Below are 18,294 nucleotides of genomic sequence, written 5' to 3'. Positions count from 1 at the left end.
TCCAGCAACGGCAACACTTGATTGGTCAAATAGACAATTGAGTTCATCAAAGCGTAGCAGAGTGTTGACAACTTGAGTGACGGAATGTGACATTTTTCACTTATCGGCTCAAGCGAAAATGGTATCGATTACAGGGGAAATTTCTGGAGAATGTTTTGATTTCGATCGTTTGTCTTCCTGTCGTCTTGGAGGAGTAGTGCTAAAGCGCGAGCAGAAACAGGCCGTTGCTAGTTTACTTGACGGAAAAGATGTTATGGCGGTTCTTCCGACCGGCTTTGGAAAGAGCATGATTTATCAGTGTTTCGTTCTCGCAAAGGAGATGGTTGAAAGCTCTGCTGGTTGCTCTTCAGGCCGACCTTCCTGTCTGGTTATTGTGCCGCTTCGTAGCATAATCGACGAGCAGATTCGCTCAAACGAGCTCGACCTTGCGGTGAAAGGCTTCGCCTATTCTGAAGATGTCTTGGAGGACATTAAAAACAACAAATATCAAGTGATCTACGCATCGGCGGAGCAAGCTTTGTCCACGCAGTTCCTTCAAGTTCTTCGAGACGAATCTTCAGCGCTACTGAAGTCCATTTCGTTGATCGTGGTCGACGAAAGTCACACAGTTGAAACGTGGTAAGTATATACAGTATAGCCAAAAGTATTTGTGTTGTTATTCGACAACCTTATATGTGCGTGATCGGTGATGTCCATGATTTGAGTTTATTAATGTGATACATTCTCCCTTGTCTTTCCGCTTTCGTGTAAACCGAAGTTTATAGTTACATAGTGTTTTTACCCTAGCTTTTTAAAAAGCTTCATTAAAATAAGAGTTATCTGTTTGTTTTATGTTATAGGGGAAAGGGTTCTAAGAGAGGAAAAAGGGTGTCAGAGCCGTTCCGAAAAGATTTCGGCGCCTTGTCAACGTTGCGTTCCTTTTGTAGCGGTAAGTATAAAGCTAACTTCTGAATTCAACACGATGTAAACACGGTCTCACCTTCACAAATTAAAGCTCTTGATTTGCATAACTACTTTTTATGAAAATCGCGCTCATTCTATTGAGATTCCATTTAGAAATCCCTTTTTGGTAGTTATGAAAATTTGAAAACGTTCTAGGCCATGGCTTTATGAGAAACAACTTGAAAGGATTTGTAAATGAATTATTTCCCTGGACAAATAATTTTTCAATTTCTTTCACAGGTCCAGGGTATGTAACAAAAAGCATTACAGCAGTTGGAGAAAATTTGTCACAACAATGTTATTCCTTTATAACCCATCAATATTTTCCTCTGATAAAAAAAATTGTGGATCTTTTATTTTTAACAAAGTAGTTTTCATAAAATTAATTAAAATATATCCCACTTTGTCCTTTAGGTGTGCCCATCTTGGCAATTACTGGCACTGCAACAAAACAAATGCAATCCAATATTGTACAGCAACTAGCTATGGGTAACAACGCAATCACAATTAATGTGAGTCCCAACAGGGACAACATCAGATTTACCGTGTTCCCTACAACCACAACAGATCAATTTGAATACCTGGGCTGGCTGGTTAAGTTGGTCAAGGAGAAGAACATGCACACCCCAAAGAGTATTATTTTCTGCTCAACAATGCATGATGTCGCCCAAGTATTTGGTTTTCTGTTAGCAGAGCTTGGAGCTGGGGCTTATTCAACCGGTAAGCCACAAACACCAGAGAACAGGTTGGTTGGAATATACCACTCTTTAACATTACCGAAATATAAATCAAGAGTCTCCCAGTCTTTTAAAGAAAATGTTGGGCAAATCCGAGTTGTCATTGCCACATCAGCATTAAGCATGGGCGTAAATTTCCCTGACGTGAGATATGTTGTGCATATTGGACCCGCTAGAAGTGTTGTAGATCACATCCAGGAAGCTGGTCGTGCTGGAAGAGATGGCAATCAAGCCCATAATGTTGTCCTGTTCCATGGAAACCAGCTTTCCTACTGTGATAAAGCTGTTAAAGAATTTGTGCGTGCCAGTATCTGCATCAGGACAGCTCTTTTCAAAGAGTTTGCAGAAGTTGATTCTACAATGCCCCTTCATAACTGCTGCAGCAACTGTGCAAAGGAATGTATTTGTGCTGATGGCGAGTGCAGTCAAGAGTTATTTGCATTTGAAGATCCCAAACCGAAATCTGTGGAGCCAGTCATTGGCTTTCAACGCCCTGTGTCAGAAGAGGATAAAGAAACATTGCGAGAAGCTCTTTATGAGATTAAGTCTACATTGGACATGAAATCGCCGTTTATATTTGACTCTAAAAGTGGGCATGGCTTCACTAATAGTCTTGTGAATGACTTGGTTGCAAGTGCAGCCAGGATTTTCTCCTTGTCCGACATTCTTAAGAAGTTTCCGGTGTTCAACATTGGCCATGGTAAGCTTATTTTAGAAATTTTTTATGAAATATTTGAAGACATAGAGGACTTTGAGGAAATGATGGCTACAGTCGAGCCTGATGACCTCTTGGATATTGCATTTCATGAGGACACTGATGACAGCTCCTCATCTGGGACAGACTCAGACCCAGATAGGAAGAACTAGAAAATGTCTAAGTGATTGAATTTAATTAAGACACCTGCATTAGACAAGGCTGATACTAATATGTCAAGTTGCCAGGTATATGTAATACTTGTGCAGGAAATGTCAGTATTTCATCTCTATTTTCATTTTTTCAGTATAGACGTAGTTAGGGGTTATGCCATTAGTGACAGCCATGCTGCATGTATAACATTGAACTTGTTAGTTAACTTGGAATCTTGTGTAATTGATTCTTTGTAGTTCTTAATGATATCCGTTTCACCAAAGGGTTATCAGTATTTTCTTGTGGATGTAAGAAAACAGTTAAAAATATTGCTTGCCCGGGGTGGTGGAGTGCAAAATCCTCCATTTGGGAGTGCAAATACTATATGAAACAGCACACCAATGACAAAAATCATAATTGGAAGAAAGTGGTAAACAGGAAAAGAATAGCAAGTGTTATCCAGAAATTCACACTCAAGTCTATGTTGAACAGTTTCCTTGTGGAATTTTATTTTTTACTCGAATATAATAATATTATTAATATTAATTACATAATTATGATCTTTTCAGTTAAAGTTGTCATCCGATGTTTCCTTTCCATGAGTCTAACTAGTTTAAATAGGATTTTAATTTTTGACTATTTTTAAGGATGTTGAAACAATCATTAATAGTGTACATCTTCATGAAAGTCAGCTAAGTGGCTTCTTTGCTAGAGCAATTATCTTCAAAAGGCTTTATTATTGAATTTTTCATTAACTTGTTTCCATATTGAAATAGTTGCAATCAATACCTAAACGATATCTTGATTTCCATGCTGTGATGCAATTTAATGCAGCACTATTTGACTAAGTAATTTAACAGTCTAAAAACAAAAGAAATATAACTTTTCATATCAGAAACAGACTTCTTCGTAAACAACAATTATATTTACATTTACATTACTCGTATATTTTCTCCCAAACCTTAAGACGGTCCTTGATCCAGTGAAAAAGTTGTCGATAATCAAGTTTTGAATACAGATTTGAACTAAAATTTTCGAAGCCTGTGTAGCCATTCCTCTGCTGGCATTCTGTAAATACATTTCCCTTCATCAGGTCTGTAGTGATTTGTTTAACTGTTTCTGCAGGGTCTTTTCCTCCCCTCACAGTGCCAGTCCTGCTTTGACGTTCGCAGTCTTCATCCACAGTTCCCATGATAAGTAGCATATAATTGAGACAGGCTGCGACCCTTTGTGCATTAGATTCATTAAGATTAGACCCAAGAGCCTTCAAAAAGGCTTTTACAAAGTTGTTGTCATGTTCTAACCTTAGATCTAATGGGATATTTCTGGCCTTTTTACCAGTAGCATTACAAAAACGATTCCATTTAAGCCTGAAAGCTTGGGACTCACTTAGCAATGCACATATTCTCACTAGAAGTAACAATGTTGCATATGCATACTTGATGCAATGGTGGGTTTTGAAGATTAATAGAAGTATCTTGTACAGAGAAATTACCCTTTCCCCATCCCCTTCCCTGATGGCATCATTAAAGTCAGCCAAAACAAAACCGTGACAAAGCTTTGCCTTGTGATAATTAAAAATGTAGTCCTGTGAAGATGCGATAGGAGGAATTTCCTCTTCTTGGGGGACATCTTGAATCTCCAAATTTGGGTGTTTCTTTTTCTCATGGCTGAAACAGAAAGAAGAAAGAAGCAAAAAACAAACGTTAATGTAATTTTGCTTGAATACATGAAATATGTAAAATATGTTCTTAAAAGTTTCCCTTAACATGCCATTAAGGAAAAGAGGCACTTTTGTCTATTAAATGAAAATTAAGCCAAAATTTCATTGTTGGTATTGATTTAGGATGCGGTGCGGGATGGAGAAGTATTTTAGGGTCATACCCAGAAATGTCAAGTGTTTGATATTGCCATTGTATAATTAAAGTATTCAAGAGATTATTTTCATGGGCTATTCATGTACTTTTAAATTTTATTTTTATTACTATTTCGTGTGTGTGTTTTTTAAGATAAAATAACATCTACATACTTGTTTCGGGTAGCTTTCGTCTTGTACACAAGGCCACATACTCCTCGACACCTGTAATAGCCCTCGCTATCCATTTCGTCATTTGGTCCAGTATCTGGCAGCAGCAGTTCTGGATGTGTGCTTGTCTCATGCCTAATGCAAGACAAATAAGAAATTGCTTTGAAAGCAAAAGAGCAAAAGCCAGCAATAGACTAGTTTTTAAGTCTTTCTCTTTTTTTAAGCCCCAGCATTTGCCACTTCTCTTGACTGATTTCCATATCATTTCACTGCTTTGTGATGTATGAGCATCTGATTCAATTGGCTTTGGAATAACTAAACAAACTCAAACTTATTCTGTATTTAAACTCACATTGAGTTTAAAGAAAAAGCACTTAAAGTTACATTGACAAGTGCAATTGGCAATTGAATTTCAGTTTGTGTTAGGTTTATGTTGAATAATACTTTCTCGTGCTGATAGGCTGAATATATACCGGTAAATATTTATACAAAAGGTGCATGAATTAGCTTGTACCTCACATTCATTTCAGGATATGTCATGGTGTTATGTATGTAATGATGTTTAGCTTTGGAACATAACAAGATGAACAATAAACCACTAACCTCACTCTTCCAGAGTGGTATGCATAAGTCTTGTCACAGTTTGGTGCTCGACATGGGTACCTGCCTGCTGCATTCTGGTTAAGTCTTTCAACTTGCTCTACTACAGCTGGCACATCAGATGAATCAACAACATAATGTGCAAGATAATTTGAAATAACCTCATCAAACCAAGCTTTCTTCTCTTGTTTTGACTGCCACTGATCTGGGATAGACAACTTAGAAGGATCTTCTGTATTATAAGAATAAAGAAAAGAGAAAAAAAAATTAAATCTGCAATGTAAAAACTGACATGTAATGAATACAGGAATCAGCTTTGTTATCGGTAGAATACATTTCTGAAATGGATGAATGATACGTCAAGAAATAAAAAGAAAAACAAATTTTTGAATTGATTATCTTGTTTTTTTATGTGTACTTGCTTGTAAAGCACTAAAATTGAAAAGAAAATTACCTTCAATTGTTTTCATTCCCACAAATGTCATAAATGAAGCTAGCACATGTGCCTCAAACTCTCGGTCGTGAAAGTCTTTGTATGCATTGTAGTCCACCTTTGGTCCCTGCTTTGCATTCGTTTTACCGGATCGGTTCATAGACGCGCACATACTACCCACATCTGAAGCTGATTCCCTCTTGAAGAACAATTTGAAGTCCAACTAAATATCAAGACATTGAATTAATGATGAATTCCCTTATTATCAAGGAGAACCAGCCAGTATGTAAATGTGTATTATTTAGCATAGTCAGAGTCATGGATGACACTGGATGGTTTATTTAAATTAACACAAAAAACATGGACAATTCCAGTAAATATTAATACCTTAGCTTGCCTTTTTTGAATTCCTAGGGCAAGGGGAGTGGGTGCATGTTGTTTAATCTGGAATTCTAAAGGCTTGGGAGATAATTTTGAATATACTCACTTCATACAGCTTAAGTTTTGTATGCCAATCTGTATGCAGCGGGTCCAGTCCCTCAAGGCGGTCCAGTTTGTTATCTCCATCCTTGAACATCCACTGAACATTCCGTGCGCGCTCTTCAGTGAGGGCATCCCCATCGAAAAATATGGTCTCAACATGAACTTCCTGATCATTTGGAAGTTTGATGGTGGGCACATACAGCTCCTGATTTCTCATCATAACTTGGGCCAGTTCTCCAGAAATATTTGGGTTCAGTGGGGTCAACCCTAGGCAGCACTTACAATTAAAAAAATATATATAAGAGCAAGGAATAGATACCCAACTGTAATGATAGTGTATGCAAGTAAATGTTTCTACATATGTGCCCGGGGGGGTACTCCCTATAATGGCCTATACGGGGAGGCTTCGCCCGAAAGGGGTACCTTTATCGGGCTTCAGGTATATAAAAGGGTAGGGATTTCACAAGTTTAGGTATACGAAAAGGGTATGGAAATCTGTCATGTAGGGTTTTTCACAGGGCCTTTAATTAAAATATTTGGAACAGATGCAATTTATGGCTGTAACGACATGTTTTAAGTCTATACCATGTCTTTCAGGTATATGAAAGGGGTACCTCTTTTCAGTAAAATTTATACGAATGGGGTAAAATTTCTGTCAAAATGGTATACAAAAGGGTAAGGGGTAAGAGCTCGGGGCAGAGCCTCCCCGTACAAAACGTTTTTGGGTACCCCCACCCCCGGGCATATGTATAAGCTTGTGCATTAAGGTTAGGGTGTCTAATAAGAAATCCAGGATCATACTTTAGGCTAAGACTGGGCCTTTTTATGTGATAAAGTATACCGTGTTTTTCCATATTTTGGTATTTTGCAAGATTTTGATGAAAAATTCTGGGAGACTGGTTACGTGGTTTCATTTTTTTTTTGTATACCACTTGCTTTCCTAAAAGTAAGGGAAAATTCTCTTACCCTTTCTGATTTTTTTTCCATCTCCTTGGAAAACTGGTGAGGGATGTGGTTAACAACAACATCGTTAAACTGCTTGAATGGCTGCAGGTACTTTGACACAATTCTGGAAACTAACACCGAGCAATCTGCCTTAAAAGAGGTCTGTACTGCCGTTGCTGGAAGTAGCTGGGGGATTTGCAAATCACTGAGTGACGTCTGAGGAGAATGGTCATTGAGTAGAGGATCACAGGTCACCCTATCCTTAATGGCGTATTGGTGGGTCCAATGCACAGACTGGTTTGTACTTGTCTTGGTCTGGATCCTTGATTTGATTGACAAATCAAAATTGTCAGCCACAATTCTGTACAAATATAAAAAAATATACACAAAAGCTAGTAAGTACAAGTCTAAGACTGAGAGAAGGAAATTTCACATAATAGTGATATGACTGACAATCATAAAATGATAGTTACTTAAAAACAAATTCTAGCAAGTATGGTATATGGGTGTGGCATTTATTAAGTTTCCCACTAGAGAGATATTCTGTAATCTAAAAGTACTAGTACTGCTTGTTAAGTACTAGTGTAAGCATATAGTTATTATCCCATAAACTTTTTTAACACAATAAGAATGTTACAATGATAGGCTAATATTATTTGTAGCTTTTGAAGATATTCACTAACCTGTATCTCGGAAGTGTATTAAAAGTGTCTGACGCGGATGTAATTGCCGCTTCAAGGGCAGCAGGAGTAGCAGTGGATGATCCATCCCCAAGTACTTCTTTGCACGTTTCATAAATTTCTTCAGAAAAATTATCATAATTCTGAAGTGCTGGACGTCCAAGGTCGTAGACGTCAATTTCCATGGCATCGTTGACCCCACTGGCTGTGACTGGTGCAGGTACTTGATTTTCTTGAACTTCCTTCAGGAGTAGTTCACATTTTTTCGCTGCCTCCAATTGATTTTTCCATGTTACAACCAGGGAGTCGTGCTCTTTAGCCATTTGCTTTTGTTTCGAAATTGTAGAAGCGTGAGACATGCAAATACCCAGTTGATTTAGGCGTGTAAAATCCTGGCTCTTCGCACCACTATGTAACAGCACTACAGAAATTCTGTACGCTAGGGCAGACATCCTCTCGTTTCTGAATTTGGCCAATGCGGACGAGCATAGCGCAAGGACGTTTGTGGCTTTATCGGGCTTCGTTTTGGTTCCCTTGCCAGCTGCTCCTCTGATTGCTGAATTCCATAGGGGGCACATAACAGCTACCTCATGGCACACTAGCTTGTTTGAAAAGGCTGCCAGTTCAGCTGGAGATGTGTGCTTTAAAAGAGAATTGTCGGACCTACAATACTCTTTCAGTTCGCCAGAGATCGCATTTTTTACTTGCCCATGAATAAGTGGCTTCAACTCTTCGCATTTAAAAATAAGGCTAAGAGCAGTGCCAAATTTTCCAAGCGCAAAGTTTTTTACAATGCCCGTTTTCGTCAACTTGCTTGTGCCTTTTTTCCGGAGGGATAATCGAGGATAACTTCCACCTTGAGTTGCTGCTCTTCCTTTGTAGGTTGCTCGGTGTCTTCGCTCGTTTCTTGCAACTCAATGTTATTAAATGGAAATTTTTCTGTTTCCGTGAGCACGGCTGGAGCTGGGCGTTCTGATTGCTGTAAACACGCTGTGTTTTCCTCGGAAAGACTTGAAGGCTGAGAAGCAACTGGAGGTACCGGCGTAGTTTCGGGCTCGACAGTAGCTGTCCTCTCGAAGAGCAGCGGGCGTTTCGCTGGCGGTAAACGCGCGGGGTTTTCCCGGGTAAGTGTTGGCTGCTTAGAAGTTGGCGAACTGTAGGGACGGCGTTTTTTAATATTTCTCGGCGGAGAAACAATGCTCATACGCTTTGAACGTTCCTCTCCACGGCTGTCTTCATCGGCCGCTTCACAAATAAGAGCCGTCCTGATAAACTCACACAATGTACTAGCATTGCGAATTTTCAGCGCACACTTCGCGCAAACACGGGAAGATTTTCCATCTTGTGGATCCACTTCAACACCAATGTGTAGTTTTAAAAGATCGGCAAGAGGAATTTTGGCAACTCCAGCCCTTTGTGGAATCTTAAATAGATTTTCGGTCGAAATGTACTTGTTTTTTCCGCCGAAATCACCGACTGAAATTTTAAAATAAATGCCACAAAGACGACAAGCATCTGAAATGTCAGAATTCTTTGCTGGCTTTGCCGCTTTTTTTGGAGTCAGAGAAGGATTCTTCCCTGCCGCATTCATTCCAATTTAACTTTGTAACTGAATGTACTTGTTTCCGTCGCGTTCGCTTGAAAATGTTTCGAAATTGTACTTTATTATTTCACAACTGTACAATAACTTTATTATTTCACAACTGTACAAAAACACGCAGCTAAGATCACATTTCCTTGATTTGACAGGTTTTTTCACCACGAACGAGGTTGTTAATTGATTCAATTAGTGTAGATGACAAAAATCGGACACACCCCTTGAACACGAGACGGAGTGAAGCTGTTACAGTCTCCCTATTTTTTCCGCCCCTCCCCCGCCACCCACGGGATTTTTGCACTCTCCCCAGTTTTCGCTCGCGTTTGTAAACCAAGATGGCGGCCCGTCGGACTGAACGATCGATCTCTACGACTTCACGGAAAAATAGGGGACTGTGAACAGTCTAGCGATTACTTTGGAGTACTCATGAGTAGGGGAGGCGTGGTGGCCTAATGGTTAGCGTGCTCGACTCCGAGTCGAACGGCCCGGGTTTTAGCCCTGGTTCTAGCCCTTTACACCGACTCTTCATTACTCACGATTACTCACTATAGTTTTATGACTGGATGAAATAAGTCTTTCAGATATGTCCAGGATTGAATGCTAATGAGATGCACGTTCCTCATGACAGGCATCACAAAGTGTCCTCATAAATAAAAGTTCACCAAAACACACCAAATTTGAAGTAATATGGAAAGGTCAAATAACACAGTCAAACATGAAGTACTTATTAAACAATACTTGCATTCAATTCTGGACATAAGTAAAGTCTTTGAGTCCTTGAATGAAGATTTACCAAAACTGGCACCTGTTCCCCTGACTGTGTGGGCTCATTTCCCTGAACAGCAGCTGTTAATTGAGCCTAGGGCATACTTTGAAGATGAATGAATGACTGAAGTACATCAGGGGGTAACTCCATGTGTCAAGTTTAGTCGAGTGCCATTATATTAAGAGGGGGGTTGACTCCTTCAATTTCTAGTTTGCTTATAGCTTGACACCCTGAAACCCTGTCTGTTTTTCAGGTGCATTCCCTGCCAGTGTTATGGCCACTCTGAGTCATGTGATCCAGTGACAGGCGTTTGCAATTGCCAAGACAACACAGTCGGCAACAACTGTGATGCATGCAAAGATGGTTACTATGGAAATCCAACTGAAGGTACCAAAGATGACTGCAAGCCGTGCCCCTGTGAATTTGGGTCCCGCTGCATTCTGATTGGCCAGAATGTTGTTTGTACAGACTGTCCCGCGGGACATACAGGGAATCTGTGTGAATACTGTCAAGATGGTTACTATGGCGACCCATCAGGCCTCCTAGGCCTCCCTTCTGGTTGTCAGAAGTGTAACTGCAGTGGTAACATAGACGTCAATGCCATTGGAAACTGTAATTCTCTCACTGGCGACTGCTTAAAGTGTATTTACAACACAAGGAATGGTCCGCTTGAGAGGTGCGAACTTTGTGCAATCGGATTTTATGGAAATGCTACTGAATATCCAAAACCACAGTGTATTGGTAAGTGAACTTTACTGTACCACAAATTTTACAGGGGCTAGATGGTTTGAATTGCAGGCTACTTTTAATACTTTTAGTTTTGCAAAACTATATGCAGTGGAACCTTGATTTAACAAACCTCTATATAACGAAGACTTTGGTATAGTGAATGATATTCTTCACCCCAGTAATAGTAAAATATATGGAATAGAACCTTGCTATAATGAAAATCTTTTGCAAGTTCCTTGAGCCTTCGTTATATTGAGATTCCCCTGTCTTAAAACGTTAGCCTGTTCCAGGCATTCATTTAGTGGTAACAGTGCGAAAAGAAAACAAGGAGCAAAAAAATTAGGCCATTTTCATCTTTCAATTGCTATTCTTTGTGCTGTTCCCCAGTGACTGAACGCCTGGAACAGGCTGTAGAAACGTTAAACGTGCATATATAGTGGAATTCCTTCATCTCTGTGCTAGTTTCTTTCTTCCTTGTGATTTTTTTGCCTTTTTCGTTCCTCCAGCTTGTGACTGCTACAATCAGGGCACAGTGACACCTCCTGGCCACAATCCTGAGGATCCCCTCCCTTGTGATGATAAAGGCAAGTGTGCTTGCTTGGAAAACGTCATTGGAGACAAGTGTGACAGCTGTCAAGACACCTACTGGAACGTGGGCTCAGGGTTTGGCTGTGAGGAGTGTTTGTGTGATCCTATGGGTTCTCTCAACAATAGCTGTGACGTCATTACCGGCCAGTGCCCGTGTAAACCTGGCGTGACGGGAAGGACATGTGATCAATGTCAGTTGGACCATTATGGGTACTCAGACAAGGGGTGTGAACGTAAGTATTGCTGCTATCTCAAAGAGGGAAATATAAATAATTACAGATATTTCCCCAAAGGTTGGTCAATAACAGCAGTTTGGTCAATGGCTATTGACTGTTGTGCCGGTGAACCACACAGGAAGTTTATAAATACTAGTTATGCAACGCTTTCGAGTGGTATACTATGGAATATCCCACGAGTCACTTGTATTTTCTCGGTATACACACGAGCCTTTAGGCGAGTGTGTATATGAAGAAAATACAAGTGACGAGTGGGATATCCCATAGTATACCACGAGAAAGTGTTGTGTAACTATTTTATACCATGCCATAGAAAATACGCTTACTAAATTTCATCGAGAATAAGATCGCAGCGCACGATGGGAAGGTTGAGTTGAATACCGTCGAATATACAACGGCTTTCCTGTATTCTGATTGGCTGTATTTTCTATGGTATGGTATAAAAGCATTATATGACACTTATCTCCTTCGCAGCCGTTATTTGGGACGTCACGCAGCGCTCCCCCATAACGGCTGCAAATAAGACAATATAAGACACTTACTTTTTGTAGATTGCAGAAGGTAACATTTTGGTCCTTATGGTGCAACTTGTTTCTTTTCTGAGTAACGTTTATGCCGAGAATGCGCGCAACTGTCAGGTGAAAACACGAAAAACTTAAAAAGCATAATCTCCCTGGGCTTATTTTGTTAGAAAGGATGTTTTTGGGCTTTTTGTTTTGGGCTTATTCAAAAGGCATATTTTTGGCTGGGCTTATCACCGGACGAGGCGTTTATCAGGATTACTTTTCTGTCTGAGATTTTAGAGGGCCTACTGTTCAGCGAGCTCCCCTACGTGCCAATGGGCATAATGGGCAGTAAGTGAGTGAGTGACTGCTCAGTGAGTGGCTTATTGCAGAACTGAATTTTACGTTAGTTTATGGTGTTCTTTTTTGTCTCTCCCTTAGCTTGCAACTGTAACCCAGAAGGCTCTCTTAATGTGAGCTGTAACGAATACGGCGAATGCAGCTGTAAGTTTGGAGTTCTGGGAATCAAGTGTGATTCATGTGAGGAAAATAAACATAACTTGACTGCTGGGTGCATCGGTAAGTATTGCTTAAAAATCTGCTACAATACAATGTATACTAGTCGGTTAGCCGTTGGAAGCCTAATTTAACCGTACTACCTTAATAAACAGTGAACGGAAGAATCGTTCGAGATGCGTGAAACTTGCAATAAAAAGTGTCATCCAAATAATTTATTTGGTTTCACAACCAAATAAATGGTTGTGAAAACAGAGAACAGTGTTAGAGTAAACGGTTTCCTCTAACACTGAAAATGATCGAGTTATACACTCGAAACGTTACCATACAACCTTAGCCTATCAAGGTTTTGATATGTGATTTAGGTATTTTCTAGCAGCTAAATAATTTGTTATTGGTTTTTCATGAGTACGTCATTAAACGCCGTTTATTTAGTGAAACCCCATTGCTTGCTTGTTCACAACATGGTAAAGCTTTTTTATATCCGGGAGAAGCGTCATCTTTGTGTTAAGTTGCAGTTGTAATTGTTAGTGCAAATTTATCTCCAAACTGTTTTATTTTTATGCCTCGTTCTGCGTTGAACGTAATCTCCAACTGTTATTCGTCACAAGGATATCAAACCCTTGGTCACCTTTTAATCGCATCTTACTTCCCTTATACAATTTGTTCAATCAGTCAGGGTACATTCACGATATCGTTTGTTCCTTTCCGTAGATTGTCCGCCATGTTATAACGAAATTCAGCGATTGGTTAATCGTCTGCGAATCAACATCCGTAGACTCGTCAAGATCGTTGAAAACTTCAACTCGAGCTCGAGCTCCGGGCAACTAGTCGTAGATGCGAACTTTGAACGTCGCCTGAAAGAACTAACAGAGGCAGTAAATAAACTGCTAGAAAAGGCAGAAAGCTCGAATTCGACTGACCGAGCTCTGCAGAAACAGCTTGAGGTCTTAAACAACCGTGTGGATAAAATAAATGAGGTCACATCTGATGTATGGAACAATACGAACGTTACAGAAGAGCTCATAGCCAGTGCGGTGGGGAATATTTCCGAAGCCGAGGCGTCGATCAATCGATCTCGTTCATTGCTTGATGAGGCGGAGAGCATACTGATAGACAAGGGTGCCATGGCGTTGAATGAATCGATACATGCAGCGAACAGTTCCTCTGAGCAAGCCATAAGGATGGCGGAGATCAGAAATGAGGTAATGTTTAGTGTCGTGTCTCTGATTGGCTGTCGTTTGGTTTTGAAACACATCTCTTGTGCTACGTCATCAATATGGAATTTTGGCGGGAAGAGAATTGATCAGGCGAAGAGAGACGCCTGGGCTCGGAAGAGGTGTTTTTAGGCTGAGTCTTCAAATTCTCGTAACAAATTGCTGTGTCTATATCTGCAACAAAATTACAAATACATAAACTGAATCCCTACTGACGACGAGGGCGTTTTTGACATTTCTAAAGGTAAACTCAAAACCTATGTTTTAAGGCAGATTTCTAATCCATTCGATAGGAAAACCTTTAGTTGAAACCTGTTTCTTCAAAATTAAAAGCTGTATTTGATCGTTAATTGTGTTTTGTTAAATATCTCTTCTACTCCTCTGTCTTTTTTTCACACCGTTCTGTTCGTTTCTGTAGACCAATATACTGGCCGACAAGCACGAAAATGAAGCCAAGGACGTAATTGAAAAGGCAAACGAAACTCTCAACAAGTCCAAACAAGCTTTAAATGCTACAGAACAGGCGATAAATGAACAGAAAAAGACAAGCGACGGCATAGAAGAATTACTGAGAAAGCTCAACAGAACCATAGACTTGCACGAACAGGCCGCAAGCGCTGCTGAGAAGTCACGTGATGACGCCCAGAATGCAATGGACGAGGCTGTGGAGCTGTACGAGAACGGAACTGCGCCACTTCCTGATCTCGGCATAATGGAGATGCAAGGTCAGTTACAAGCAACGTGTTAGAGTGGTGGATTAGCATCTAAATAAAAAGAATAGAAATTGTTTTTCTGCGTATATAGGCGACAAGTGGGTGTTACTTTTATCCTTTGCTTCTTTATCTTGTTGTGGAGCGCTGAGAACTGTAATCTAAGGCGACATATAATTACAAAGATGTTACTGGTCTCTTCTAGACATTCATCGTTTCAGTTTCTTCTTAGAGTGTCCAATCAGAAGACAAAGTAGAAATCAAGAAACTATACGAAAAAAAACTCTATTGGACTGTTCTAGTACTACATATTGTGCTCTGTAAAACGACGAATAGAAACTTTTATGGTCTTTTATGGACATTTTATGATGTCTCGCCGTTTGTGTCAATTTTAGCTCTCTAATGAACCCGTTTCCAGTCCCCAACCATCTAAATCAAGCAGAAAAGGCCGTCTCGCCCCCAGACCCGCTTTATCGGTAGCAATGAATTAACGAGCCGCGCTTGTCCTGTTTTATTATGACAGTCTGATAAACACTGGTCATTTGCTTCCTTTAGCAAAACTTAACACCTCCAAACAAGAGGTCGCCAACGCGTCCAAGAGTGCGGAAGAGATCCTCAATGTCCTGGAAACTTTGGTCGAGAGCTTTGACACGAAAGAAGAATACGTCAGAAAGAAAATGGCTGAGTGGCCAGGCCTTTTTGAAAGACTGGAGGGCCTGTTGACAAATGTCACCGACGCTAACGAAACTGCGCATGACGCCATCGCTCGAGGAGAGGAGACGCTGAGGAAGGCCAAAGACATGTTGGAGAGACTTAAGGTACGGACTAGGCTAGGAATGATGGCTGTTGGTCAGTTAATGGTGTGCTGGTGCTGTACTACAGAGCTTTCGTGTAAGGCGTTGCATTCTTGCACCAGGCATGCTTGCATCACCTGTAGCGCTACTTTGTGGATGAGGGCGTTAACGCAGAAGTGACCAAAAAATGTTTAACAGCCATGAGCAGCGTTTTAAGTCTTCTAGGACGTTGCTAGTCTGGTATAGCGAGAATTCCAAATCCTTGCGAAACTTAAGAACAGATAATCAACCAGTCATGTTGTTTTCTTTGTATATCTCACCCCATTAAAAATAACAGTAAAAAAAAGCCGTAATAGAATATAATCAATCTTTAACAACAACATTTATTTACTATCATAAAGAAAAGTTATTCTATGTTACAATATTTATTCTACATTAATTTTTTTATCAATTCATTGATTCGGCAAAATCGAGTTTCTGATTTATAAACTAGCTAAGTAGCTGATTTATAAACTATAACTAGAAGTTCCTGTATTTCAGGGTTTTCTGTTTCGCGCCCTCTGTCATGCACCGTCGTATGACGATGATAAATTTAAAACTAAGACTGTCACCTTTTACTTTCCAGAAATTCAACGAAATTATCGACAGTTCAAGAGCAGAGGCTGATCTAGCTGAGGCTAATATAGCAGAAATAGTGCGACTGATCAATTCAGCAAACAACAAGTCAGATGAGGCAACTGCTAACCTAGGAGACGCTCAGGAGCTGGCCGAGGAAGCGGCGTCCACTGCCGAGGCGGCGCGTGACATGGCTAACAGTACACAACAGGTAAGGAGTCGGGTTAATTACACGCTTGACTGTTAGCAAAGTCAACCTTGCCTTGCCACCGAGGGTGGCGTTTTATCGGAACTCCAGGCCCTGGGGGGTACTTCCTAGGAATGGGCTAATGGGGATGTGTCGCTGGATGGAATCGCACTTTCACGACTGGATTGACTCTAATGGGCTTGCATTTTCAATACAGTTACTAGAGTGGGGTTGTACATTTTCAGGATTTGGGGTGGGGGTGGGGGGGGGGGGGTTCAAAAATTGTGGTACGATATAGGGATTTTTGGTATTGAAAAAAATGGAAAGATTCCCGGTTAAGAAAATTGTTACCGTATTTAGTGCTGATGTGTTAATATTTAACAATAAGCGTTCTTCAAATCAGAACTTCGACTTTAACTTGCACTTCATCTATTTATGGCTGTATCGAGGAGGTCCAATTCGTCGTTCAAAGTTATTGTTCAGTGGAACCTAGTTAATCCCCTTATAACGGGTTACCAAAATGTGGTTCCGTTGATAAAAATGAATGTCTTTGGTTTGCGACTTTCGAAGCCATGCCCAGTGCACCTTTAACATGTCTTTAACCCTGTAGTTCCTTATAGTGATACACATCGCACTTCTCCTTACTATATCGATACATTGTCAAGCATTAGGTGTGAAAAAGAAGAACATCATCTGATCTCAATGTTCTTCCAAATTCTCAAAATAAATGTAACACAATCGTTAAGACGGTGTCAAACGGAACAACTTACAACAACGTTGTTTGCGCAACAGTGTTGCGCGAAAATCGAACACCGTTTAACATGATATCGGGGATGATTTTTCGTGAAACTTTTGACTCGGCAACACGTTGCGAATTTTTGAACCCAAGTCAAAAACTCGCAACATGTTGCTAACATTGTTGCGCGAAAAATCGTTGTTGTTAATGTTCTGATCTTGTGCCTGATTGTGTCAATCTATCTCGAACAGAAAGCTGAAATGATAAAGAAAGAAGCAGAAGAGCTTCAAATCCCCGACGACAATGTGACCGCGCCAGTATCAGAGGCCGCTAAGCAGTTGTCAGACCACAAGTCCGTCGCCGAAGGACAGGGACAGAGTATTGAAGACGCGCTGAACAAGACCAAGAAGGCAAACGAGGCGGCAGATAAAGCGCGCGAAAAAATAGCAGACGTTCTCGCAAAGCTGCTTGCACTGTTGAAAGAGATTGATAGCGTGGGCACGGTTAATACCTCACGGTTGGGTAATATTGATAAGCAGCTCGAGAATGAGACGGATACAGTGCGCCAGTTGGATCGTGAAGTGCAAGCAGTGGAACAACAGAGTGAAGTCATCAAGGAGAGCATCAAGAAATACACTATTGATTTGGAGGTGTATCGAGCGGAAAAGAAACTGTTACAAGAAATGTATGAGAAATTACCCAAGATATGCCCTCGAAAAACACCGCCACCTGAGGGAGGGAGGTGAAAAATTTAGCCTGAATTTTTCAAATTTGTTTTTTGTAATTCGTCGTAATTAGTATTGGGAATCAAATGGTGACGAGTGAAATTAGAAAATAATTTCCCGCGCGTTTTGTCAAAATGCTTATAATTTCCCGAGCCTTATGGTGGATTTCCACTGACGCTTAATTTTTTACGTGCGTAAAAAAATTAGAGACAATGTATGAACGGCTTGCGTACACGTTTACGCAGGCCGTTCATACAGTCTCTAATTTTTTTCACGCACGTAAAAATTTACGCGTCAGTGAAAATCCACCATTAGGCTCGGGAAATTATTAGCATTTGACAAAATGCAAGTGAAATTATTTCCTAATTTCACGAGTATACCATTTGATTACACTTTTTTGCTGTTGACGAAAAGTTTCAAAGATGAATCAACTGTCAATTATTTTTCACATTATGACCGTAGTTCGTTTTGAATGAACTGAAAACGGTGCCCGTGTAAAACGCTCAAAAATACGCTCGATGCCATTTATATGTAATTGGCTTAAGTCTTGAAGTCGTTTTGACGTTTTGAAATATTAAATATCATCAAACGTTTTATTGCATGGCCTAGGCTAGCTGGCTAAGATGAAATTCAAGCGAAAATGTACAAAGTTTAAGCTTTACCTTTTATTACGGACGCCATC

The 18,294-nt window shown here is 40.3% G+C and overlaps 3 protein-coding genes across 4 annotated transcripts in view; 2 read left to right on the top strand and 1 right to left on the bottom strand.

Annotated features, from left to right (window-relative positions):
- Positions 1–17,815, top strand: part of LOC144628877 (laminin subunit gamma-1-like) — a 31,113-nt gene extending 13,298 nt beyond the window's left edge. For both annotated transcript variants that reach the window (XM_078486997.1, XM_078486991.1), the window contains 8 exons: positions 10,310–10,797; positions 11,292–11,606; positions 12,554–12,691; positions 13,343–13,833; positions 14,264–14,570; positions 15,111–15,373; positions 15,975–16,175; positions 17,139–17,815. In XM_078486997.1, coding sequence (XP_078343123.1) covers positions 10,310–10,797; positions 11,292–11,606; positions 12,554–12,691; positions 13,343–13,833; positions 14,264–14,570; positions 15,111–15,373; positions 15,975–16,175; positions 17,139–17,633 — 2,698 coding nt within the window. In that variant the 3' untranslated portion in view covers positions 17,634–17,815. The remainder of the gene's footprint in view (positions 1–10,309; positions 10,798–11,291; positions 11,607–12,553; positions 12,692–13,342; positions 13,834–14,263; positions 14,571–15,110; positions 15,374–15,974; positions 16,176–17,138) is intronic.
- On the top strand, positions 72–2,873 carry LOC144628893 (putative ATP-dependent DNA helicase RecS). The gene is made up of 3 exons (XM_078487010.1): positions 72–618; positions 840–928; positions 1,357–2,873. The coding sequence occupies exons 1-3, from the start codon at positions 119–121 to the stop codon at positions 2,544–2,546; spliced, it is 1,779 nt and encodes a 592-aa protein (XP_078343136.1). The 5' UTR covers positions 72–118; the 3' UTR covers positions 2,547–2,873.
- On the bottom strand, positions 3,300–7,422 carry LOC144628902 (uncharacterized). Its single transcript, XM_078487022.1, has 6 exons — positions 7,035–7,422; positions 6,073–6,345; positions 5,607–5,808; positions 5,156–5,384; positions 4,556–4,687; positions 3,300–4,196 (listed from the first exon to the last, which is right to left on the bottom strand). Exons 1-6 carry the CDS (start codon positions 7,053–7,055, stop codon positions 3,464–3,466), a joined length of 1,590 nt encoding a protein of 529 aa, XP_078343148.1. The 5' UTR covers positions 7,056–7,422; the 3' UTR covers positions 3,300–3,463.
- Positions 17,816–18,294: the final 479 nt, after the last annotated feature.

This window comes from Oculina patagonica, chromosome 1, assembly GCF_052425735.1.
Source record: "Oculina patagonica isolate OP01 chromosome 1, crgOcupat, whole genome shotgun sequence".
In the NCBI taxonomy this organism is placed as follows: Eukaryota; Metazoa; Cnidaria; class Anthozoa; order Scleractinia; family Oculinidae; genus Oculina; species Oculina patagonica.
The sequence above is the reverse complement of the archived record's forward strand: the minus strand, read 5'-3'. Positions and strand labels throughout refer to the sequence as shown.